This window comes from Plasmodium cynomolgi, chromosome 9 (assembly GCF_000321355.1).
Source record: "Plasmodium cynomolgi strain B DNA, chromosome 9, whole genome shotgun sequence".
Taxonomy (NCBI): Eukaryota; Apicomplexa; class Aconoidasida; order Haemosporida; family Plasmodiidae; genus Plasmodium; species Plasmodium cynomolgi.
This window is the reverse complement of record NC_020402.1, coordinates 408,593-428,019: the sequence shown is the minus strand read 5'-3', so window position 1 is coordinate 428,019 and position 19,427 is coordinate 408,593. Positions and strand designations below refer to the sequence as shown.

At 39.9% G+C, this 19,427-nt stretch overlaps 1 protein-coding gene across 1 annotated transcript; it reads right to left on the bottom strand.

The window, feature by feature from the left end:
* Nucleotides 1-16: 16 nt before the first annotated feature.
* On the bottom strand, nt 17-18,098 carry PCYB_091930 (hypothetical protein; the record flags this gene model as incomplete). Its single annotated transcript, XM_004222306.1, has 13 exons — nt 16,949-18,098; nt 16,429-16,790; nt 14,540-16,361; nt 13,890-14,321; nt 13,353-13,601; nt 12,730-13,163; nt 12,379-12,583; nt 11,231-11,959; nt 10,313-10,938; nt 9,171-10,202; nt 7,342-9,126; nt 2,006-7,175; nt 17-1,929 (listed from the first exon to the last, which is right to left on the bottom strand). The coding sequence occupies exons 12-13, from the start codon at nt 7,173-7,175 to the stop codon at nt 17-19; spliced, it is 7,083 nt and encodes a 2,360-aa protein (XP_004222354.1). The 5' UTR covers nt 7,342-9,126; nt 9,171-10,202; nt 10,313-10,938; nt 11,231-11,959; nt 12,379-12,583; nt 12,730-13,163; nt 13,353-13,601; nt 13,890-14,321; nt 14,540-16,361; nt 16,429-16,790; nt 16,949-18,098.
* Nucleotides 18,099-19,427: the final 1,329 nt, after the last annotated feature.

Below are 19,427 nucleotides of genomic sequence, written 5' to 3'. Positions count from 1 at the left end.
CTGCTAGCGCCCCCACTTAGTCCCCCATGAAGTCGTGAACCGCCTTGGGGAAGTACATATACGCGTAGGAAATGATAATGTCGATAAAGTTAATCTCGCCGACATCCATAAAAAATCGGTACACCGTATTTTCCGCGTTGAACTCACTTATGAAGGACTCGCCCAACTTTATCAGGTGTGTGCACATGTAGGACTGGAAAAAGGGTTCCCCAAATACGTTGGAAATGGTGCCGGAAACCTTATTCAGTATTGTTATAATCACCTTTAGTAATTTCTTTTTATATCTGGAGTGAAAATACAACTCCACGGTTTGTATGGACGAAATGGTCAGGTAGGAAATAAAATTGCCAAATAATTTTTTCAAAGTGATATTCTTCGACAATGCATAATTTAAATTTTTAATCATATTTTCAATGAAGCGAGCATTACCTGTGTATTTCATATGGATCACAGCAATGATGTAGGAAAGCAGTTTCTCTATTTTGTCTTCATCGATCAAGTTAAGGATATTTTTAAGTGTTATAGATAAATTCTGGAAATTAAATAGGCATATATCGAACAGACTGTGTTTGATTGAATATGTATTAGTGAGGGATGTCTTCAACTCATGATCCCTCACTATTAGGAAGAGCATATCCAAGCTCTGTACTACGTTCATCTTTACATAATATGTTATATACTTTGAGATTAAATTTTTTCTGTAAAAGTAGAGACTATTTCGTAAAAAGAAATCGAAACCATGAACAAAAGTGAAGGAAAAGACTCCTCCTTTTAATTTGGAATACACATTACTCATTCTGGTTCCAAAGAGGCTCTCCACAATGCTGCTGTCTGAATTTTCTTTATGTTCATGTTCAGTGAAATTGTATTCTATGACTCTTGCAATTGCTAGGGTGTTTGTCGATTTGGTTATGTCCACTTCATCAAGGTTCACATCACCGTGGTTGACTCCATCATCATGCTCCAGATCATCATCGCAACTTGCTCCTTTCAGGCCAACTCTGGGACTTGGAACCGAAGTGCAGTTTTGAGTACCTCCCCTTTTTGCGCCACCCAGTAGAAAGGGCCTCCTCTCTGCGTCCTTCTCATCACCCATATAAATAATTTTCTTCCCCTTCTTGTCACAAAATGCATATAGCGCATTATTCCTAGGTGGCCTCTTCCCTGGAGTTCCCCTTTTCTTAAGGTTTACAATTCTCACCTCTGCAGGAGCTTCCCTAAAATGCCCCTTAAGAACGCAAGGCTGTGCGCACCTACCTCGTTTATCCTTGACTTCTGGAACCATGGGGTAATTGTTCACACGCATATTGGGGTTATTCTTACTGTGTAGAGTGAGGCATTTTTTCCTACAGCACCGACAGCAGGTACTGCACTTGTCGCGTTTTTTCAATGAATTGATCGGAATGGTCTCTGTGTTTTCCTCTTCAGTATGTAGGTCCATGTTCACCACGTTGGAATCTCCCGTATGGAATTTTCTTTTATCTAGAGTTGTAGACCCATTTGTGCTTTGCAAAAAGGTGTAACGATGGGACTTTCCTGGAAGAGTTTTCACCTTTTTAAAGTGCTTCAGATGGGGTCCACTTTTCATAGTGGGTTCCTCATTAATACTTATGATTTCCTTAATGGCTCTGTCGACTGTGTACGACCTGGTGGAAGCCAAGAAAACAAACTCTAGGACAGACTTGATCAAGTTAATAACTGTGGATTTTTCATTAATGTGTTTAATAGTCTGCATGTTGTAGTTAACATCTCTCTGGTTGATAATGTAAAGCAAATTATTCTTCTTGTTGTAGGAAAAAAAATACTGTTTAGCATTTCTGATAAAATTCTCATAAAAGGAGGAATGCTTACTGAGGCTAAAATTCGAAGGGTAATTATTTAAAATATAAATATAATTTTCAACCATGACTTCTACAAAGGTGGTAATTTCTGCCAGGTCTGTGGCAGGATATATTTTTTTTTTTTTTTTTTAAAATGATCATCAGTTCGTCTATTTGTTCTTCACTAAATCTGAAGAGGACATGATCAAGTTTCTCTCGGTTGATGTATCGGTATTGTATAGCGCTGTTGTAAATAAATTTTGCAATTTCTTCATGGTCTTTATTTAGACTGACTCTCTTTTCAGGATCCAGTTTTATACTTTGGTATGTCTGGGTTCTGTACATATAGACAAACTTATTATTGTCAATTATTCTATTTATGCTGGATTCTAGATTCACGTACTGTCTTCTGATCCTTATGATATCCGAGAAGGCATAATAAAAGGCGAAGAGCAACATGTGGTGCACTTTGTAAAAGTCAAAGTGGAACAGGGGGGAAGTGTTAATAAAGTGGTGATAGAAATTTTTCTTCTTCAGCTCCTCATTGAGAGCCTTCTTGAATGCATCTAGGTAGTTATCACTTCTTAGGTAGCTATTCAGATTCATCAATTTGATTCCCTTTATGAAGTAGTCCACAAGTTCGTGCTTCACGATTAGGATCTTGATGCTGTCTATTTGTTCCTTCTTCATCCATGTGAAGTCGTTGATTTCGTACGCTTTGGGGGGTGCGTTGATCGGTGAGGAGGTGGAAGACGCCGGAACGGAGGAACCAGACGATGTAGAAGACGTAGACGACGAGTTCGATGTATAGGTGGGCGCCCCGTTTGGAGACGCTGATGGATATTCCGTAGAGAACCCAGAAGCACTCCATGCAGTGTCCCCCTTGTGGTTATTCCCGTTCATCCCATCACTCTCGGCCATAGATGGTGGAGAGGCCTTCTCCCCAGAGTCGGCATCTTCCCTTTTGCTAAAAATAAAATTGTATAAAGTTCCAAAAGGGTTGGAAATTTTTCCAGCAATTCCGGACTGACTTTTATCCATTTGATTTAAATTGGATGAGGCTCCATTATCCAGAGTTGTTGACCCCCCAGAGGAGGACGGCGCTCCGTCCCTTCCAGTACCCTCATCGTACCCCTTTTGACCGCTCTGGATTATTTTCTTAATCTCTTCCACATTAATGCCTAACAGTTTATAAATCAGGTCTGCATTTTCAGCCACTTCGAGAAGCGACTTTTGAATCTCTGGATAGTAACCTAGTATAATTAGCACAAAAAAGGAGTATACTTTGGTGTTTTCTTCCCCTTCGTTTATATTTTCATTTGGGTTGGCTAACAGTCTATACCCATATGCATCATCACTAAATGGTTTGTGGTTAAACATGAGAATGTCCACAGATTCGCTCGGGAAGGGGATGTTCCTAAGGAAGACATGCTCATTGTAAAGCAACTCAATTTCGAGGTACAACGTGCTGGTCTTATCCAACATGTGCTTCATAAACTTTGAGTAATTCTCCTTTTTATATAACAACTTGGTGTATTTATTTCCGACTAAGTTCAATTTCTGTTGAACGCGAAGAGGTTTGAATGGCCTGGTTTCGAACATGAGTTTGTATATCATCACTGTGTAGATATTTTTAAACAGGGCATACACGTTGTAGGCGTTTCCGTTATTTATGCCGTCCTTCTTCAGTTTGTAATACTTGTTCATAAATTGTTGAAGCACATTGAGGGTTCTATTCAGGATAGTAATTTTACACTTTGCCTCTTTCTTCTTTTCATATTCTTTCAGCTCATCCCTGTCAGCAAATCCAAAACATCTAATTTCGGAGTAGTTATTTCCAGTATAGTTATGATTCTTTTTGGAGGAAAAAGTATTATACAGCATATCAATCCATTCCGTGTTGGGTCTAAATTGTTCGTCCCGTTCTTCCATCTCATTTTCAAACACATTGATGCAAAAGTTTTTGTGATAGTCATCCAGTTCACTTAAATTCTTTGCATTAAAAATGGACTTTTCACATTCGTAGGAAAACATTGCTATATTTTCAATTCTTTTTTTACCTATCGAATCGTCTAACTCTTTGCCAAAAAATAGGATGTTACTTCCGTAGAAGCCTACTCTCTTTTCGCATTGCTCTATTTCATATTCTACTTCTTTCGTGTTTGGTAGCTTGATAGATGTGTCTACCTTGGACGTATCCGATATGTTAATCTTTTCCTTGCTCTTCAAATCGTATATGAGGGGACACAGTGACTTAACATTTTTCAGCTTATCCAGATAGAAGCTAGATGAGTGTATGTTCGAATTGTCATTGTAGAAATACTTGTAGAAGAACCTGTTAATGTTGGATATCTCCGCGGTTAGGTCCTCCAGAAAATTTTGTAATATGTTTTTCTTCTCGAGAGAATTCTTTAAGCTTTTGTAAAAATCCAACCCTATGAGGCACTCCAATTTTTTTTTAATTATGTAATGCTTGTTGTCTATGTACACGTATTTTTTTCGAAATAATTTATTTTGATGGAACTCAATATTTTTGTACAACTTGTAGTTGTCTCTCAAATAGTCGTTGCTGAGACTACTCATTTTTTTGAGGTTACTCAAATTATTGCTTTTTATTATGATGACTGATAGGAGGATAAGTCTGTACTTGAGCAGGGCGCAGTTTTTCTCCATTCTCGTTTTTATGAAATAATTCTCTTCTTCTGTCAGGGGATAGATCTTACTGAAGTATGTAGCATAATCGGTGAAGAATTTCTCCTTCGTGATGTTCCTCCTGCTTTGTTCTACATCTATTCTGGAAATCAAATCAGATGTGACATCCGCCACGGTTGTCTCTGCAGATGGGTTCCCCTTCGAGTAGTCCCTCCCTTCTTCCGTTTCATCTCCATTTATTTCGATTGTCTCCCTTTCGCTCCCTTCCGATGGTCTAAACTCCTTAAGCACATTTTTTATGTCCACATTTGATTCACATAAAATTTCACTATTATGGTTTTTTAGTTTCAGAGGGTTAATTGCCTTCACCGCTAGGATGACTTCTACTCGCTCCTTGTTGTGTTCTTTATACCAAGTGAATTTTATGTACTCCTGGAAAGGCTGCTCCGAGTTGTTTCCGTGGGCACTGTTTTGCTCCATTTCGTCCTCCTCGTCATCTTCATCGTCGTTTTCGTCCCCTTTGAGACGCTTATCCGAGTTGAAGCTTCCATTCTGGCGGTTTTCCTTGCCTGACTGCGGACCCTTTGTGGGCTCCGCCACCCTCTCTGCATCGACCATCGACTTGATATACGAGACGTTCTTAATTTCATGCTTAAACCTAAAAATATGCTTCAAAATGAAGTTGAGCTTGGTGTACTTCTTCAGCCTCTGTGCTATCATGTCCGTGACGTTACTTTTTTTGATGAAATAATCTAGCTTCTGCAAGGCTTGCACATTGAGGTCATGCTTGATGTCCACCTCATAGTAGGTCTTTATGTTGTAATCCCCGAGCTCCAAAACTAACTTGATGTTCTCATTGCTCCCTTTCATGTTATCTATGGTGACGCTAAAAATGTTAGAGCTCCACCTGATTGAGTGGAAATATTCAAATTCGAGAAGCTGATTTATTATTTTTTTCTCTGTTAAGTATTTCAGCGCATCTTTAATTTTCCCTATGTTGTCGTTCGGATCGTCTTTTTTTTCTTCCTCCTTTCGTCTATTCTTCACTTTATCCTTGATTTTGTTAATTCCGCTTCTAATATTTTTAATTGTGTCGGTGAATGGGTTCCCTAATGCACCTTTTTTTTTTTTGCTACTTGAGTTGATTTTGAACGACATTTGGTCATTCCTAAACGGGGTGGAATCTCTTGCATTGCTGTCGTTTTCTCTACCCATGGCACTTCTATCGGTGGTGTCATTTCTTCCCCTGAGTCCTTCTACATGTGGGGACTCTTCCCAATTGACTCCCTTTGGTTCAATGTCCTTACGCCCCTCATTGGTCTCTCCCCTTTCATCACTTCCAATTATGTTGAACGGATATTTGTACATTTCATTCACGTTTGTCTTGTCCTTCTCGTTGGTCTCCTCATTTTCCTCGATCATTTTGCTTGTATTGACTGAATCAACGTCGGAAAAAACTTTATTGAGATAATTCGAAACATCATAGGTTCGATAAAATGGGACCAATTCAGCATGGTAACAGATAAACACATTTTTGTCCATACTGTTTTTGCTATTAATAATTAGGAAGCACAATTCTTTGTTCTCTCTAAAAATGTTGAAGTCTACAATTGCGTTTTTATATTTCTGTTTTTTCAGTGTTTGCTTATTATCATGTGCAATATTCAGTTTGAACTGCAGCTCGCATTTTTCTCCTCTCACTTTTGTCGTCAATAATAGGTCGTGTGTATACCCATAAGTGTCTACAGCCCTGTTACTTAACTTCTTCATCGACACGGTTCGTAACTTTTGCGTCCAGTTATGGCTATACAGTGAGCTGCATATTTTGGTTTTATTTTCTCCAACGTTGGAATTACTGTCGAAGGAATGGAGGAAGATTTTCTCCAAGCAGCTCAGCGTTCTGTACCTATTCGATTCGATAAAGTAGTAATTTTTAGTCGTGCTGGTGGTTCTGTTTTCCAAGAAGGATGCTTCGGAGATGTTTTTCGTTTGATCACTGATTAAGTTTGTGAATGATTTCTTTGGCTTGTCCTCCTCCTGAATCTTTTTTGTTTTTTCGTGTCCCTCTTTCTTCCCTGCAGTTGGTACAGGTTCATTTGTCTTATTCTGTTGCCCCTTCTCCGATTTGGCACTTCGAGTCCATTTCGTGTTGGTAAAAATGTGGCTAAGAGCACTATTGGAGGGTTTCCCCAAAATGGGGCCATCCCCTGGGGGGAAATTAACTACATGTTTATCATCTCTCTTCGACGTGGATCCATCCCCAGTGGGTGTGTTCTCTCCAGGGAGGTGATTTCCCAAGGGGGAACGAACATTGCCAAATTTGTTTTTCTCCCCGTTGAGTAGCCTTTTATTGTTCTTCTTCTTCAAATGTAAGGCCCTATTCTGAAGAAAGGACGAGCTGTTCACCTTAGAAGAAATATTTGAAAGGGTCGCTCTACTCGGTTTCCTCCCCCCGGAGTGAAAAGCACCATTTGAGGGATACAATTCGTGGTATTTATTATATAAGGTGTCTAGGAACTCCTCCTCTGAAATATTCACATTTTTCCCGCTTGAGAAATACTCCTTATGCTTACTGATTGTAGAAATTCTAAGATCAACCATAAAATCTTCGTCCTGAAGAAGAGCTATAACATTTTGGTAAATGGGAATGATGCTTTCTTCATCACTAAAGGAAATGAACTCCAACAGACTTATCCTCTGCATCTCAATTTGCGTAATTTTCTCAATCAAATCTGATGAGAAAGGTAAAAAGTTGTTTAAAATTTTCGTGGCGTAATATTTAATGTATGTCAAAAATTTCGTTTCAATACTATCGTACAGGTGCTGAAAAAAATTAACATATGTCCCAAAGTTTAGGAGGAAGAACTTTTCAAAATTTCTTTAATTTTTCTTCATTCTTTTTTATAAAATCTACTATAAATGGATACTGCAGAAGGAAGTCTAATATAGCCTTGAAATAAAATTCCTCCACTAAGTTGTGTAGCAGGAAGAAGAGATTGGAGAACATCCTACGGTAGTCTATGCTCTCCAAGGCGTCTTGGACGTATCCATACTCACACAGGTAGTGGAGATTTGTGAGCAGTGTCGTGATGGTAGTTGTTAACCCGTCTAGGGATATGTTAAGTTTTATTAAGATAAGTCTTACAACGTCCAAGCTTCCCCGGAGAAGTCCCTCAGTCATGATTATCTTGAATATGTCATCTTTGGTGTTCCCCAGTTTTAGTATGTTGTATATTACGTAGGACAGCACATTAACCAGGCGTACGTTCAGCCTCGAATTTACGAAGAATCGGAGAATTTTAAAAATGGGTGCAGTAGAATAATAATTGACATACTTTGTTGGAACCAGGGATCTTATCAAAATGTTACTAACTTTTACCTGCTTAATGTCCCTCCTCCACATGTCGTAGTTAAATATAGATTCGATATATTCCTTAGTTATGAGGGAATCTCCAGATATGTATACCCCCCTGGTCATTAGTTCGTCAAAAAGGATATTTGTAATTCTGTAGCTTTTGTATTTGTTAAAGGTTTCCTCATCAATTGATTCAACCAATCGATGGAATATAACAATAGCGTTGAACAGGTTGTACACGTCTTCCTTCTTCAACACAGTTAGATATTTCAAATCCTTTTTGTAATTCTTGAGCTTGGAGTAGAGATCCTCAAAATGAATGTCATTCCCGTTAACGCAAATTTCGGTATTGAAAAATTTCCACACGATGGATATAGCGTACTGTTCTCTATTTACGAGCATGGCGTCCAGGTCCTTCTCCGTCATGCTGATAATCTTTACGTCAAATAGGAGGTCCTTGTATTCGCTATAGGTTAGCTTATTATTGCTCAGCCACTTTATGTCCTTCTCCTCGATGTACAACTTATGTTCTTTGAGTTTTTTTCTTACAATTTCTTCGGTGAAGTATTTCGCCCCGTGTTTCCAAAAGGGAGATTCCTTCAAAATTTTAAAGTAAACCAATTCGTTCTTCTTAAAATAGTCCACCTGAATTTTGGACGCAATGGAATACCACTCTTCGTAGTCTAACTCCTCATCTGATAGCTTCTGTAAATTCTTGCTGTAATTTGAAATTTTAATATTTCTTGTTTCCAACTCTTTGAAGTACTTCTTGGTCAATTCAGTCGCTCCCAATTCGTTAAAGTCGTACTTTAGGCAGCAATCATGAATGATCTGCACCTTATTGATCGTTTCGTGCTCCACGACGAGCTTCTCCGATTTGTAGACAATGTGATTGATGATGTTATCCAGGTTTATCTCGATGTACTTCATTATGTTGGAAATTATCTTAATGTGCTCGCATATGATGAGCGATTCAAGACTTTTCAAATTCTGCACGTAGTTTCTTTTGCGCATATTTTCGATCAAATTGTAGGACATTTCTATCTGCTTGTTCTGGGTGTCTATTTCTACCTTTATCGTGCTAAGCAGGAAGTCCAGCAGCCGAAGAAATGAGCTAGATTGGTACTTCTTGTGGCTATGAATTTGAAATATATTCGTGTAAAACTTCTTAATTTCGATTCCGAAAATGTTGTAATTGTCTTTCTCAATGAAGTTTATAATATTATTGATAGAGTACTTTACGAGAGTGTTCGGAGAGTTGAAGATTTCCTCGAAGGTGAAGTCCACGTTGAGCTCCAGCTTAGAGTTCAGATAAAATAATCCATGAGTTTCAAAAATTTCACAAAATTTTCGTAGTATATAAAGTATTTAAAGTTTAGGATATCTTCCCTTATGGATACAAGCAAGCTATATATGTGCATTTTTTTGTGCAAAAAAAGGTTTATCTTTTCTTCGATAATTTCAAAATAGGTTTTATAGTAATTGTCCGAATTTGCCGTACTTTTGATAGACTCATCCAGAATAAGCGCATCCTCAGACACTCTAGAGTACAATGGAGAGAGAGACCGTTCATTGTGTGCAGCGTCATTTTCGTTCTTTATCAATGTGTTTGTTATTATGCTCAAAATGTTGATGTGGATGAAGTAGGTGGGTAGGATAAGGAACATTTCTCCGTCTTGTACCAAAATTTGAATGCTAAACTTCATAGCACTATCGTCCTGGTACTTATACAAACGAATGTCTTTGTCATTCATGTAGAGGATACTTATGGAGCTCCTAAAATGGTTTGAAAGGATTGGTATGAGCCAAATCATATTTTGGTTAAAGGGATTTTCCCTAAGGTATTTCTTCACCTTTTCCTCTGCAGATTCTTCCCTTTCGAGGAAGCACGGCTTATCATCCGAGCACTCCAACACGGTGTAAAAAAAATCGTACGCATTTTTTATCACATAGTTTAGGTAATATTCATGTACAGTAAACGATTTCGTGCTGCTTTTCACTTTTCCTGTGGTGTCGTTACTCGATTGGTCTTTCTTCGTGTCTAACGGATCAATGTTGACGCTTTCCTTTGATAGAATAATTTCGCCAAACTGTTTCTTTTTCTCCTTACTTAGATTTATAACTGTATCTGTATCTGTATGCTTGAAAAAATCTTTGGTCTTGTAAAAAAATTTCATATACACATTCATGATGATCTGCATGATCAAGTTTATCACGTCTGTAAGTTCGTTCACGTAGAATAAGTTGAAGAGCTTCCTCAACGTGATGACGTTACTGGAGGATACTGAGGAGTAGAGACCCAACTTCAACTCGTTAAACTTCTGTATGTAGGAATAACCCAACCCCATGAGCGAAATGAAGTAGTAAGGCTTCATATCATGCGATGAAATGGAAAATTTGTACTGTTCTATCTCTTTCAATATTTGGTCTTTCACCTTCTCGTCAATTTTGAACTCTTCGATTTTGTTCCCAAAATTGTTGTACTTTAATTTTTTTTTTTAAAATGAGGAATGATATTCTCAAAATCAAATGGTAGTATATCCTCTTTTTTCTTTTTAAAAAATTGTATAGCATTTTCCAGTTCCTGTTTCTCTAGCGTGTTTCTCGATAACATGTTGTCTAGCTTATTTATCATATACCTTAGTGCAGAAACGAATATGCGCAGTTTGTTGTAGCTATCCTCATCACGTTCATCCTTTCGCACTTCCGAAAGGGATGCTTTAAACCATTGTAGGAGTCCCTTATCGCAGAGGAACAGGTCATTCAATAAGTTATCTAAATCGCTGTAGGGTCCAAATCCGAAGAGAGAGAATATCTCCAGGTATAGCAAGTGCAGGTAGTTATTCTTTACTCTCTTACATCTGTGCTTGACGATGTCTAGGTCGATTAAATTTCGCAGAATCACCTTCTTCTTGTTACTCACGTCTTTTCGCTCTATCAGGGACAGAATCATCTGCTGTATGTTCGTGTAGTTCTTTTCCGTGTTGTGCCCCCGGATGGCCGTGTGGATGTCCTCAGCCGATGTGCTCTGTCTCTCCGTGTACTCGCTCTCCAGCGCCTCCAGGTAGTTCTTCACCTTCACCAGCTCTTCGTAGTATATGTGGAACGTGGCTGCGGTGCAGAAGTGGGGAAAGGGCGTAAGCGGGGTGAGAAGTGTGAGAAGTGTACGCGGTGTGAGCGGTATAAGCGGTGTAAGCGGCGTAAGAGATCCGCCGAAGGTATCAAAAACATGGAAGAAAGGTGGAAGGAACACAGGAAAACGCGAACGGGAGATGCCCTCGCTGACACCCTCGCTGATACCCTCGATGACACCCTCGCTGACACCCTCGATGACACCCTCGCTGACGCCCTCGCTGACACCCTCGATGACACCCTCACGAACGGTGCCCGCTCCTTCACCTACATGTGTCCCGCAAGTGATGCATTTCGTAGCTGAAGAGAGGACTGCTCTGGTTATACACCTTAAAGGTGTGCCCTTCCTTGAGGATGATGACTTTGTTGCCGCCTTTTTTGCGCGCGGGGTTAAACGAGTAGACGTCGTACCCTCCTTTCATGTTGTCCGACATATAGATGATTCTTTCTTTAAAGTGATGACTCAGGATCTCCGTAAGATGCAGTAAGGCATTCTTGGAATAGTAAAAAATGGAAATTTTTTGTTTCATATTCAGGACATTGTTAATTTGAAACATGAGCTTACTAGAAATGTCATTCTTTTTCACATCCATCAGTGAAAACATGGATTCGAATTTTTCCGTCTCATAAAAAATGTTGTGTAGCTCATATGCCAGTATATTTATCATAGCATGTGTTAGAGTGTTCAGATGTGGGTAGCCATTATTCTCTTTAGCACACGTTTTTATGTCCTCTACGTTAAAGTTAAATTTCATTTTAATATTTGACAGGTACGATTTCATGTTCTGAAAGGTGTGCTTGTAGAGCCACTGATCTCTTATGCAGAGGTAGAGATTGGTGCTTCCCTTTCCATCCTTTAGTGGCTTCTTGATTCCGATTTTTATTTCGTTGTATTTCAGCATGAAGTCGACCAGCTTGTGTATGCGGCTGCTTTCGAAGTAGTACCTCAGCAGCCTTTGCAGGTTTACGATGCACAGCTTGGCGTAGCTCTCCTCGGGTACTACAGTGGGGTGAAGTGGTAAGCGGGGTAAGAAGGGTTAGAAGGGTAAGAAGGGAAAATAGGTATGACGGGTAAGATGGGAAAGTAGGTATGACGGGTAAAATGAGAAAGCAGGGTAAAAAGGATACAAAGTGGTACGAACTGGTTAGAAGTGGACAAGTACTTCTAAAAGGGGTGACCTTGCGACGTGCCTGTGAGGGCAGCGAAATTGGCTTCCCCCCACACCACCAAGGGATGCGCACACAAATCATACTAGAAACGATTTAAACATCGCATATTGGTAATACCAAGAGTAAAAGACACGTCTCTTAGTGCTTATGCGTGTGTTGTTCAACGCGTAGGAACTACCAAAGTGACCCAAATTGTTCGCTCCTTTTATGTTTTTTTTTTTTTTTTTTTTTGCGCCTTCTCCGTCTTACCGTTTTTCCCCCAGAGTTTGCTCCGCTGAACAAAGGACTTATTGACAGATCCTTCTTGAGAAAACTCGAAAATGTGGTTGAACAGCTTTTCATTGTATTCCTTCGGAATGTCGAAGGCGTGGTACAGCAAGCTTATCTTCTTCACTCGTTCAATCAGCTTGGGCATGGTGTTATTTTGTTCGTCGTCCTTCTCTTGGTCATACATCAGGTGAGAACTGGTGTAGTCAGAGTAGGAGTACTCTATCAAGTCAAGGAAAAATATCTGCTCAAAATTTTTTACCTTACCGTAGGATATATCTATGGGGAAGTTGTAAGTAATTGGTCCCTCAAAAAGAAAAAAGGATTTTTTTTTTAAATTTTTATAAATTTGGACGACAATTTTTTACTCTCTTCATTAATAAACCTTTTATAATTTATGAATAAGTTTTTCATTTTTTTTAACAGCGTCTCCTTAATGGTGTTCTTGATATCGTCCTCTATGATGTCGTAGTAGAAGTTGTCGTAACTTTCAAATATCTTTTTCACCACGTCTATGATTTCCTCGATGTGAAGTCTGATCACCTTCTCCTTGTCTATTAGCTCTTCCAGTTCTTGTGCTGCGTCTATTTTGTTAAGCACTTTATGAAAAAAGGCCACTATGTTTATTACATCCATTAGATCGAGGATAAGTATTTCTGTGTGTACTTCTGGGACACCTTGGCCTATGTCATGGCTTAGGTTCTCCACTTTCATGCGGTAGAAAATTAGGGAGATCATGTCCAGCACCTCGATGAATTGTTCGTTTCCTGTGTGGTGGAGGGAAAAAGAAAAAAAGAGGGGGGAGAGCAGCATACGTGGTGAATACGAACAGGGTAAAGTAAGTGCTCCAGGTAGATACTTCATATCGAACGGAGTGCATACACACTATGTGTGAAAATCTCGAACATGCACCAGTTTATGCCAATGGAGGAGCCTCCCTCTTCTCTTATTATTACCCCTGTTCAGAGCGTTCAGCATAGTAAGGGTACTGGCTATCTTCTCGCTGTAGAGTTTATATTTAAACATGATTTCCTCCAGGGCATACAGCTGGGACTGTGTCTTGTAGGAGGACACGGTTTTCTTCAGGATGTGCATCTTGATAAGGTTGTACACGAATGAGAAGTGGTACCTTATTTCGTTCTCGTTTGATAGGCGGGCCACGTCTCGCTTCATTCCCTCCAGGTAGAGGAGCAGCGCCCCGAGGACTGCGGGTGGGGGGAAAAAGTGGTCACGGAGGGGAGTCATGAATGGCGGGCCAGAAGGGCATTCATGGGGGGAAGTCATGAGGGGAAGTTATGAATGGCAGTCATGAATGGCAGTCATGGAGAAGTGCCATGACGCGGGGCCATGCGCCAAAGTAGCGACGTGCGGGCGAGTTCCCAAGATGGGGCGAGCAGACAAAGGGGAGAGAATCGGTGTTCTATGCAAAATGGGGCAATTTCAATAATTTTTCTACCCTCCCCCCTCATTTGCGCCTCCCCAGGTGCACTTACGTATCTTTTCGTTATTATAAAAATCACTGAATACATTCTCGTAGGACTGACTGGCGGAGATGAAGGTGCTATTCTTAAAACTGATGCTGTTGTTGTAGAAGTTGTGCACGATGGAATTGATTTTATTTGTGAAAGAGAAAAAAACTTCATCCTTCCTTATACACTCCTTGACTAAGTTTATATCATATAACTGTCCACATATGATGGCTGTGATGAGGGCCGGCAAATCGTTAATATTGCTGGCGTTTTCGTTTCTATAAATGGTGAGAAAGGAGTACTTCTCCGTGTCCTTGTTGTCGTTTATATTGTAGTATATGCTTCCGTGGTCAATTGATTCCAGGAGGGAGGAGATACTTTTCTTGGCTAGCGAGAGTTTCGTTTCGCCCTCGAAGTCGGATTCGGTCCAGTGGTTGGCGCTGAAAATGGATTTGTCTGCGCGTTGTGGGGGGAAAGGTGGTCGTGAGGAAGTGCCCAGAAGGAGCGGAGCAGGGTACACCCACATGAGAAGACGAGAAGCGGAGCGGGGCACACTCACATGAGAACAGGAGAAGCGGAGCATGGCACACTCACATGAGAAAACGAGAAGCGGAGCGGGGTACACCCACATGAGAACACGAGAAGCACAGGATGGCACGCTCAACCAGACTTACCAATGCTCTTAATCGCGTAAAAATGAAGGCCGAACCCCACGTCAATTTTGTCCTTGTGGTCCAAGTTGGTACTCAAAATTTTGGTCCCGCAGTTATTCCTGAAGACGTAGAAGTACCCATTGTACCCGCGGGTAATGTGAAGGGGGTCCAGTTTTGACAAAGAAGCGTTCTGAACATCGAAAGCTTTATTCTGGTTAATGTAGTATACATTCCGCCTCAACCGTATAACTAGCAAATAAATCATGAACACATCTGTGAACCCAAAATAATTTAACAGATTCAGATGATTCTCATCTTTGTTGGTCATAACTAGCGAATGATACATGCTTGAAAGGAGGCGAAGTTCGGGAACTCCAAATATGTCCAGAACTTTCCACAAATAATTTGTATAATGGAACCACACCGTGGTGAACACAGAATAAATCTTCGTCTCAATTTTGTTAATGACATTTTGACTTGTGTTCAAATTGAAAAAGGATAAAATCTTTTTTTTATTTAGAAAAATATTACGCATGTGAAAAAAGTGATCATTTAAATCACTCATATTGACATTTAAAATGCTTTGCAGATTGTCTATCTCGTAGGAAGACATGATCCTGATGATAGCATTTTTCATTTGAATCGAATCGAAGAAGGTCGATTCGAATATATTTTTCAAATTTGCCTCATTAAGGAACAGAACATTTTTGTTAAAAACACTGTACTTTGTTCGTAGTAAGTCGTTCTTTAGTTCCTTCACACTTTTCAATTTTTCTATTTCCATGATTTTTTTCTTCTTGCACATGGTCCTGAGGTACAATGCGTCGTTGGATATTTCTTTGTTGTTTCGCTCGTAATTTTCCTGTTCATATATGATGTCATTATTTTTTTCACTTCGCAAGTTGGTTATGTTAAGGGTGGAAAATTTGTCCATTCCTTTCCACTTTATGTCATTTTTCGAATCATATGCTTCATCCCCTTCTGAAAAGCTGCCTAGATTAATGCTCATTCTGCGACTATCGGACAAGTTAGACATAGAAGAAAACTTACTAGTTGTTTTATCTCCTAATGGATCTTCCTTCACTTCTTTGTGAATATTGTCCGTTGATGAGCTCGTCGTTGCTTCCTCGATCTGTTCGGATGGTGTGGTTCTCCCAGAGGAGGAAGACGCCATACTTGAGCCATACAAAGTAGAGGTGCTCCCATCGTGGGAACTTCCTCCTGAATGGTCTTCACCCGCTTTTCTCATACTCCACCTGGATGAGTACTCCCCATCTTGTCCGAGTCCCCAATTGGACCCGGCCTGTGTTGTACTGTCTCTCCCACCGTCGCTCGCCACGTCGACCACAGTAGTAGTAGACAAATGGGGCGACAAATGGGGCGACAAATGGGGCGACGAACCGGACGGCGAAGCGGATGACGAACCGGATGACGAACCGGACGGAGAATCGCTCGTCCACTGATTCGACAAAGTAGGAAAAGATCTTGAAAAATTCTTGCTCATATTTGAAGTAGACCCATCTGAAGTGGAATCGGATATGTTGTCAATGGAGTTACCTTGTGGGATACTTGAGAAGGAGGAAAAGTTGGGGAAGGATGTCCCATGCGATTCTTCATACGGATAAAACATTTTTTGCAAGTCCGGATGGGATGCATTATAATTGGAAGAATGGAGAGAAGACATCATTTTGAAATTCATTTCGTCTGACAGTAAGGTCGACTTGGCAGTCCCCTTTAAGTTGCTAACATCCGCATCGGGGAGTGTACTCATGTTAGAGATGGAGTCGTATAGGGCTTTCAATTTGGGGTTTTCATAAAATTGATTGTAGGATATATTTTCCATCGAACCGCTATACAAGCTATCTTCCTCAAATTCTTGATTATCCAAATTAGAGAAATTTAATCCGACATCATTGTAGTATTTTTTTTTTTTTTTCTTTCCCCAAGTTGGGATCCCCAGAATCGCTGTCTTCTAATTCTTCGTCGTCCAACTCCACATTCTCACAGTATTCATCGAGGTAGTTAATTATCTCCAGTGAAAATAGGAGACTTAGGTTGGTCAAATTTCCTCTAATCATGTTAAGAAGCAACAGGTAAATGTCATTCTCCGTGATTTTGCTTCGCCCATTGTACTTGGCTAGAATTTCCCCTACTGATTTGTAGTAACTGCTGCTCGTCTTTTCCTTTTTCTTCGAAGTATGATGCAGTTCCTCTTTAATGCACTTTGTAATTTCTTCGTTCTCCTGGGAGGTCACGGAGGAAATTCTCACGTCTGCGATTGGGTTGGGGGGGATCAAAAAAAAAAAAAAAATGGATGACGCGCAGTGGGGCAAAAGCAAATGAGGGATGATAATTGAAACGGTCACCCAGAGAGCAAACACACCGTGAATGTGCAAATCCATTTTGCGTAGCCTCCACAAGACAACTTACTTTCGTTCATAGGGTTGTACTTATTATCGGAGGAATGCATCGACGCGCCGTCCGCATTTATCGTGGTGATTTCAAAATTGTGGAGATGCTCCAAGATGGGGAAGTCCTCGTGCACCAACAGGTACGTAACCTCGTCAAAAATTCTATGCGGTATCAGCGTGCCAGAGTAATATTTGGTAGAAACAAGCTGAATCACTTTATCGGGGAGGGTGTTTATACGGATGGATATAAGAATCCCATTTTCGTTTAAAATGGTAACTTTGGAGTTGTGCACCTTCGATATGATGAGAGTTATGAAGGTATCAAAAAAATGGTGTATGTTTAAGAAGTAATTTGCCTGATCATTGTGAATTATTTTCTCCTTATTGTTACATATAACATCGTCTAGGTATTTGAAAATTACGTTTTTGAAGTCCTCCCCTAGTATTGACAGCACGTGCGAATTGTACGACTTAAAATATTGGTGCAGATTCTTTAGACACATCCAGTAGGTCCTCAAAAAGGATTCATTAATCACTTCTTCATTTCCACTAAAAAAGGATTTCAGAAATACGTGAGGCTTGGGAGAATTTAATATATCATCAAAGTTTTTAAGCACCGACTTGTGATCTACCTTTATTTTGGACGTGTCAATTTGAATCAAACTGATAATAATTTCGCTAGCCTCAGGATCATCAATTGAGTAGAGGTTAAAAAATTTTCTGAATTTATAAGCCATGTTAATTTTGTTGAAGTAGAGTAAAGTATTTTCATCTTTCTCCGATTTTTCTTGTTGTAAAAATTCGTCATACAATTTGTCCACTAAATTTTTTTTAAATTCTTCTTCCTTCACTTTCCCTTCATCTGAGATCACGTCACTATTCGTGAACAACAGATACTTCACCTCTTTTATTAGGAGCTCGTTTATCTGCATTAGCGATTTGTCTATGTTAAGGTACGTCTCTGTATACAGCTTCTCAACAAAGGTGGAACAAGAGTTGGTAAATTTTTCATATACATTTTCCTTGTACTTTCTGAATTCTCTTAACTTGGCCACCAAGTTCAAGACGCTGTCCTTTGTGCTTATTTCTTGTATTATGTTTATATTCGCGTTGGAGAGATACTTGTGCAAATTTAAAAATCCTCCGTAGGAGTACCTCTGAACTAGCATGTTTCCCTGGGGTTCTTTTCATGGTACGGTGGGCGGAGGGGAGCGGTTCATGTGTTGGTATGTGGTGCAACGTGCATTGTGCAGCGTGAATTGTGCAACGTGCTTTGTGTAACGTTCACTGTGCAACGTGCTTTGTGCAACGTGAGTAATGGCGCTCTACACAACTGTTTCTGCGTGCGTGCCCCTCTCTCACGGGACAATCTTTCAACGCTAACCGCACGCAGATCGGTACGTCCTGCATTCGATCCTATACCTTTCGTGTCCTTGAAGAGCTGCATCCGGGAGAAGGACAAGTTGCAAAAAGGGGAAAAAAAAAATTAAGATAGTTATGCATTTCTACTGTTATGTATACCACCGCGGTGCAGTGTACTGGTGCAGTTCCATTTGTTATCTACCTCTCGGGCGCGCCAACTGCAGCATTACCTTTTTTAAAATCGGATTCCTCAGGGCAGTATCATTGCAGTATACATCTGCGGAGGGAGAGGAGTGGCAAAAATGATGCATACTGACAAGTTCGCAGATGTATGTAGAGGTGTAGATTCGAGGAGAGATGTTACATTAGCCCTCCACCCATCTCCTCACACAAGAAAACAACACACGTCCTCGATGGGTAGCAAATAACTGTGATTACTTTTCTGAAGAATGCAGGAAAAAAGGATCAACTTGAAGATGATTATTTTGTGATTTATTAGAAACATTTTTAAATATCGTCGATTAATTAAATGCTTCTGTGAGTTAGCTTGGCCAAGCGGAGCAAACTGAATGAATACAATTAATTAAGTGGAGAATCGGCGTGGATGCGGTGGGAGGGTGGAGAAGGATCTGCGAAGAACTCCACCCACCAGCATTATTCCGCACTGATTAAGTCGACCACGCGGGCGTCTACAAATGTACAGGTGCACATATTCACACACGTACATGCACAAACTTGTGTCTAAGGTGGGAACTAATAAAAACTAATTATTAAACATAAAATGAGATAAAAAGAAAATTATTCCATAATTGTTGGGGGACAAAGAAAGAGAAGGAAGCGGAAACAAACGAATCAGTTAGCAAGATGCATTTGTTTATATTAACAAATATCAATAGACCCAACAGTTGATAAATAACTACTAATTTGAATAAATACTACCCTTCATGGAGTCACAAAAAAAAAAAAAAAAAAGCAAAAAAAGCAAAAAAAGCAAAAAAAACAAAGAAAAATTCCAATTTTGGAGAGAGTGGACATTCATCATGACGGTTTTAATTAAACACAAAGGCACACATAGACAAATGCGCTTAATATTAATGAACATGGACCAGGTTAATTATCGCCCAATTCGCTGTGCG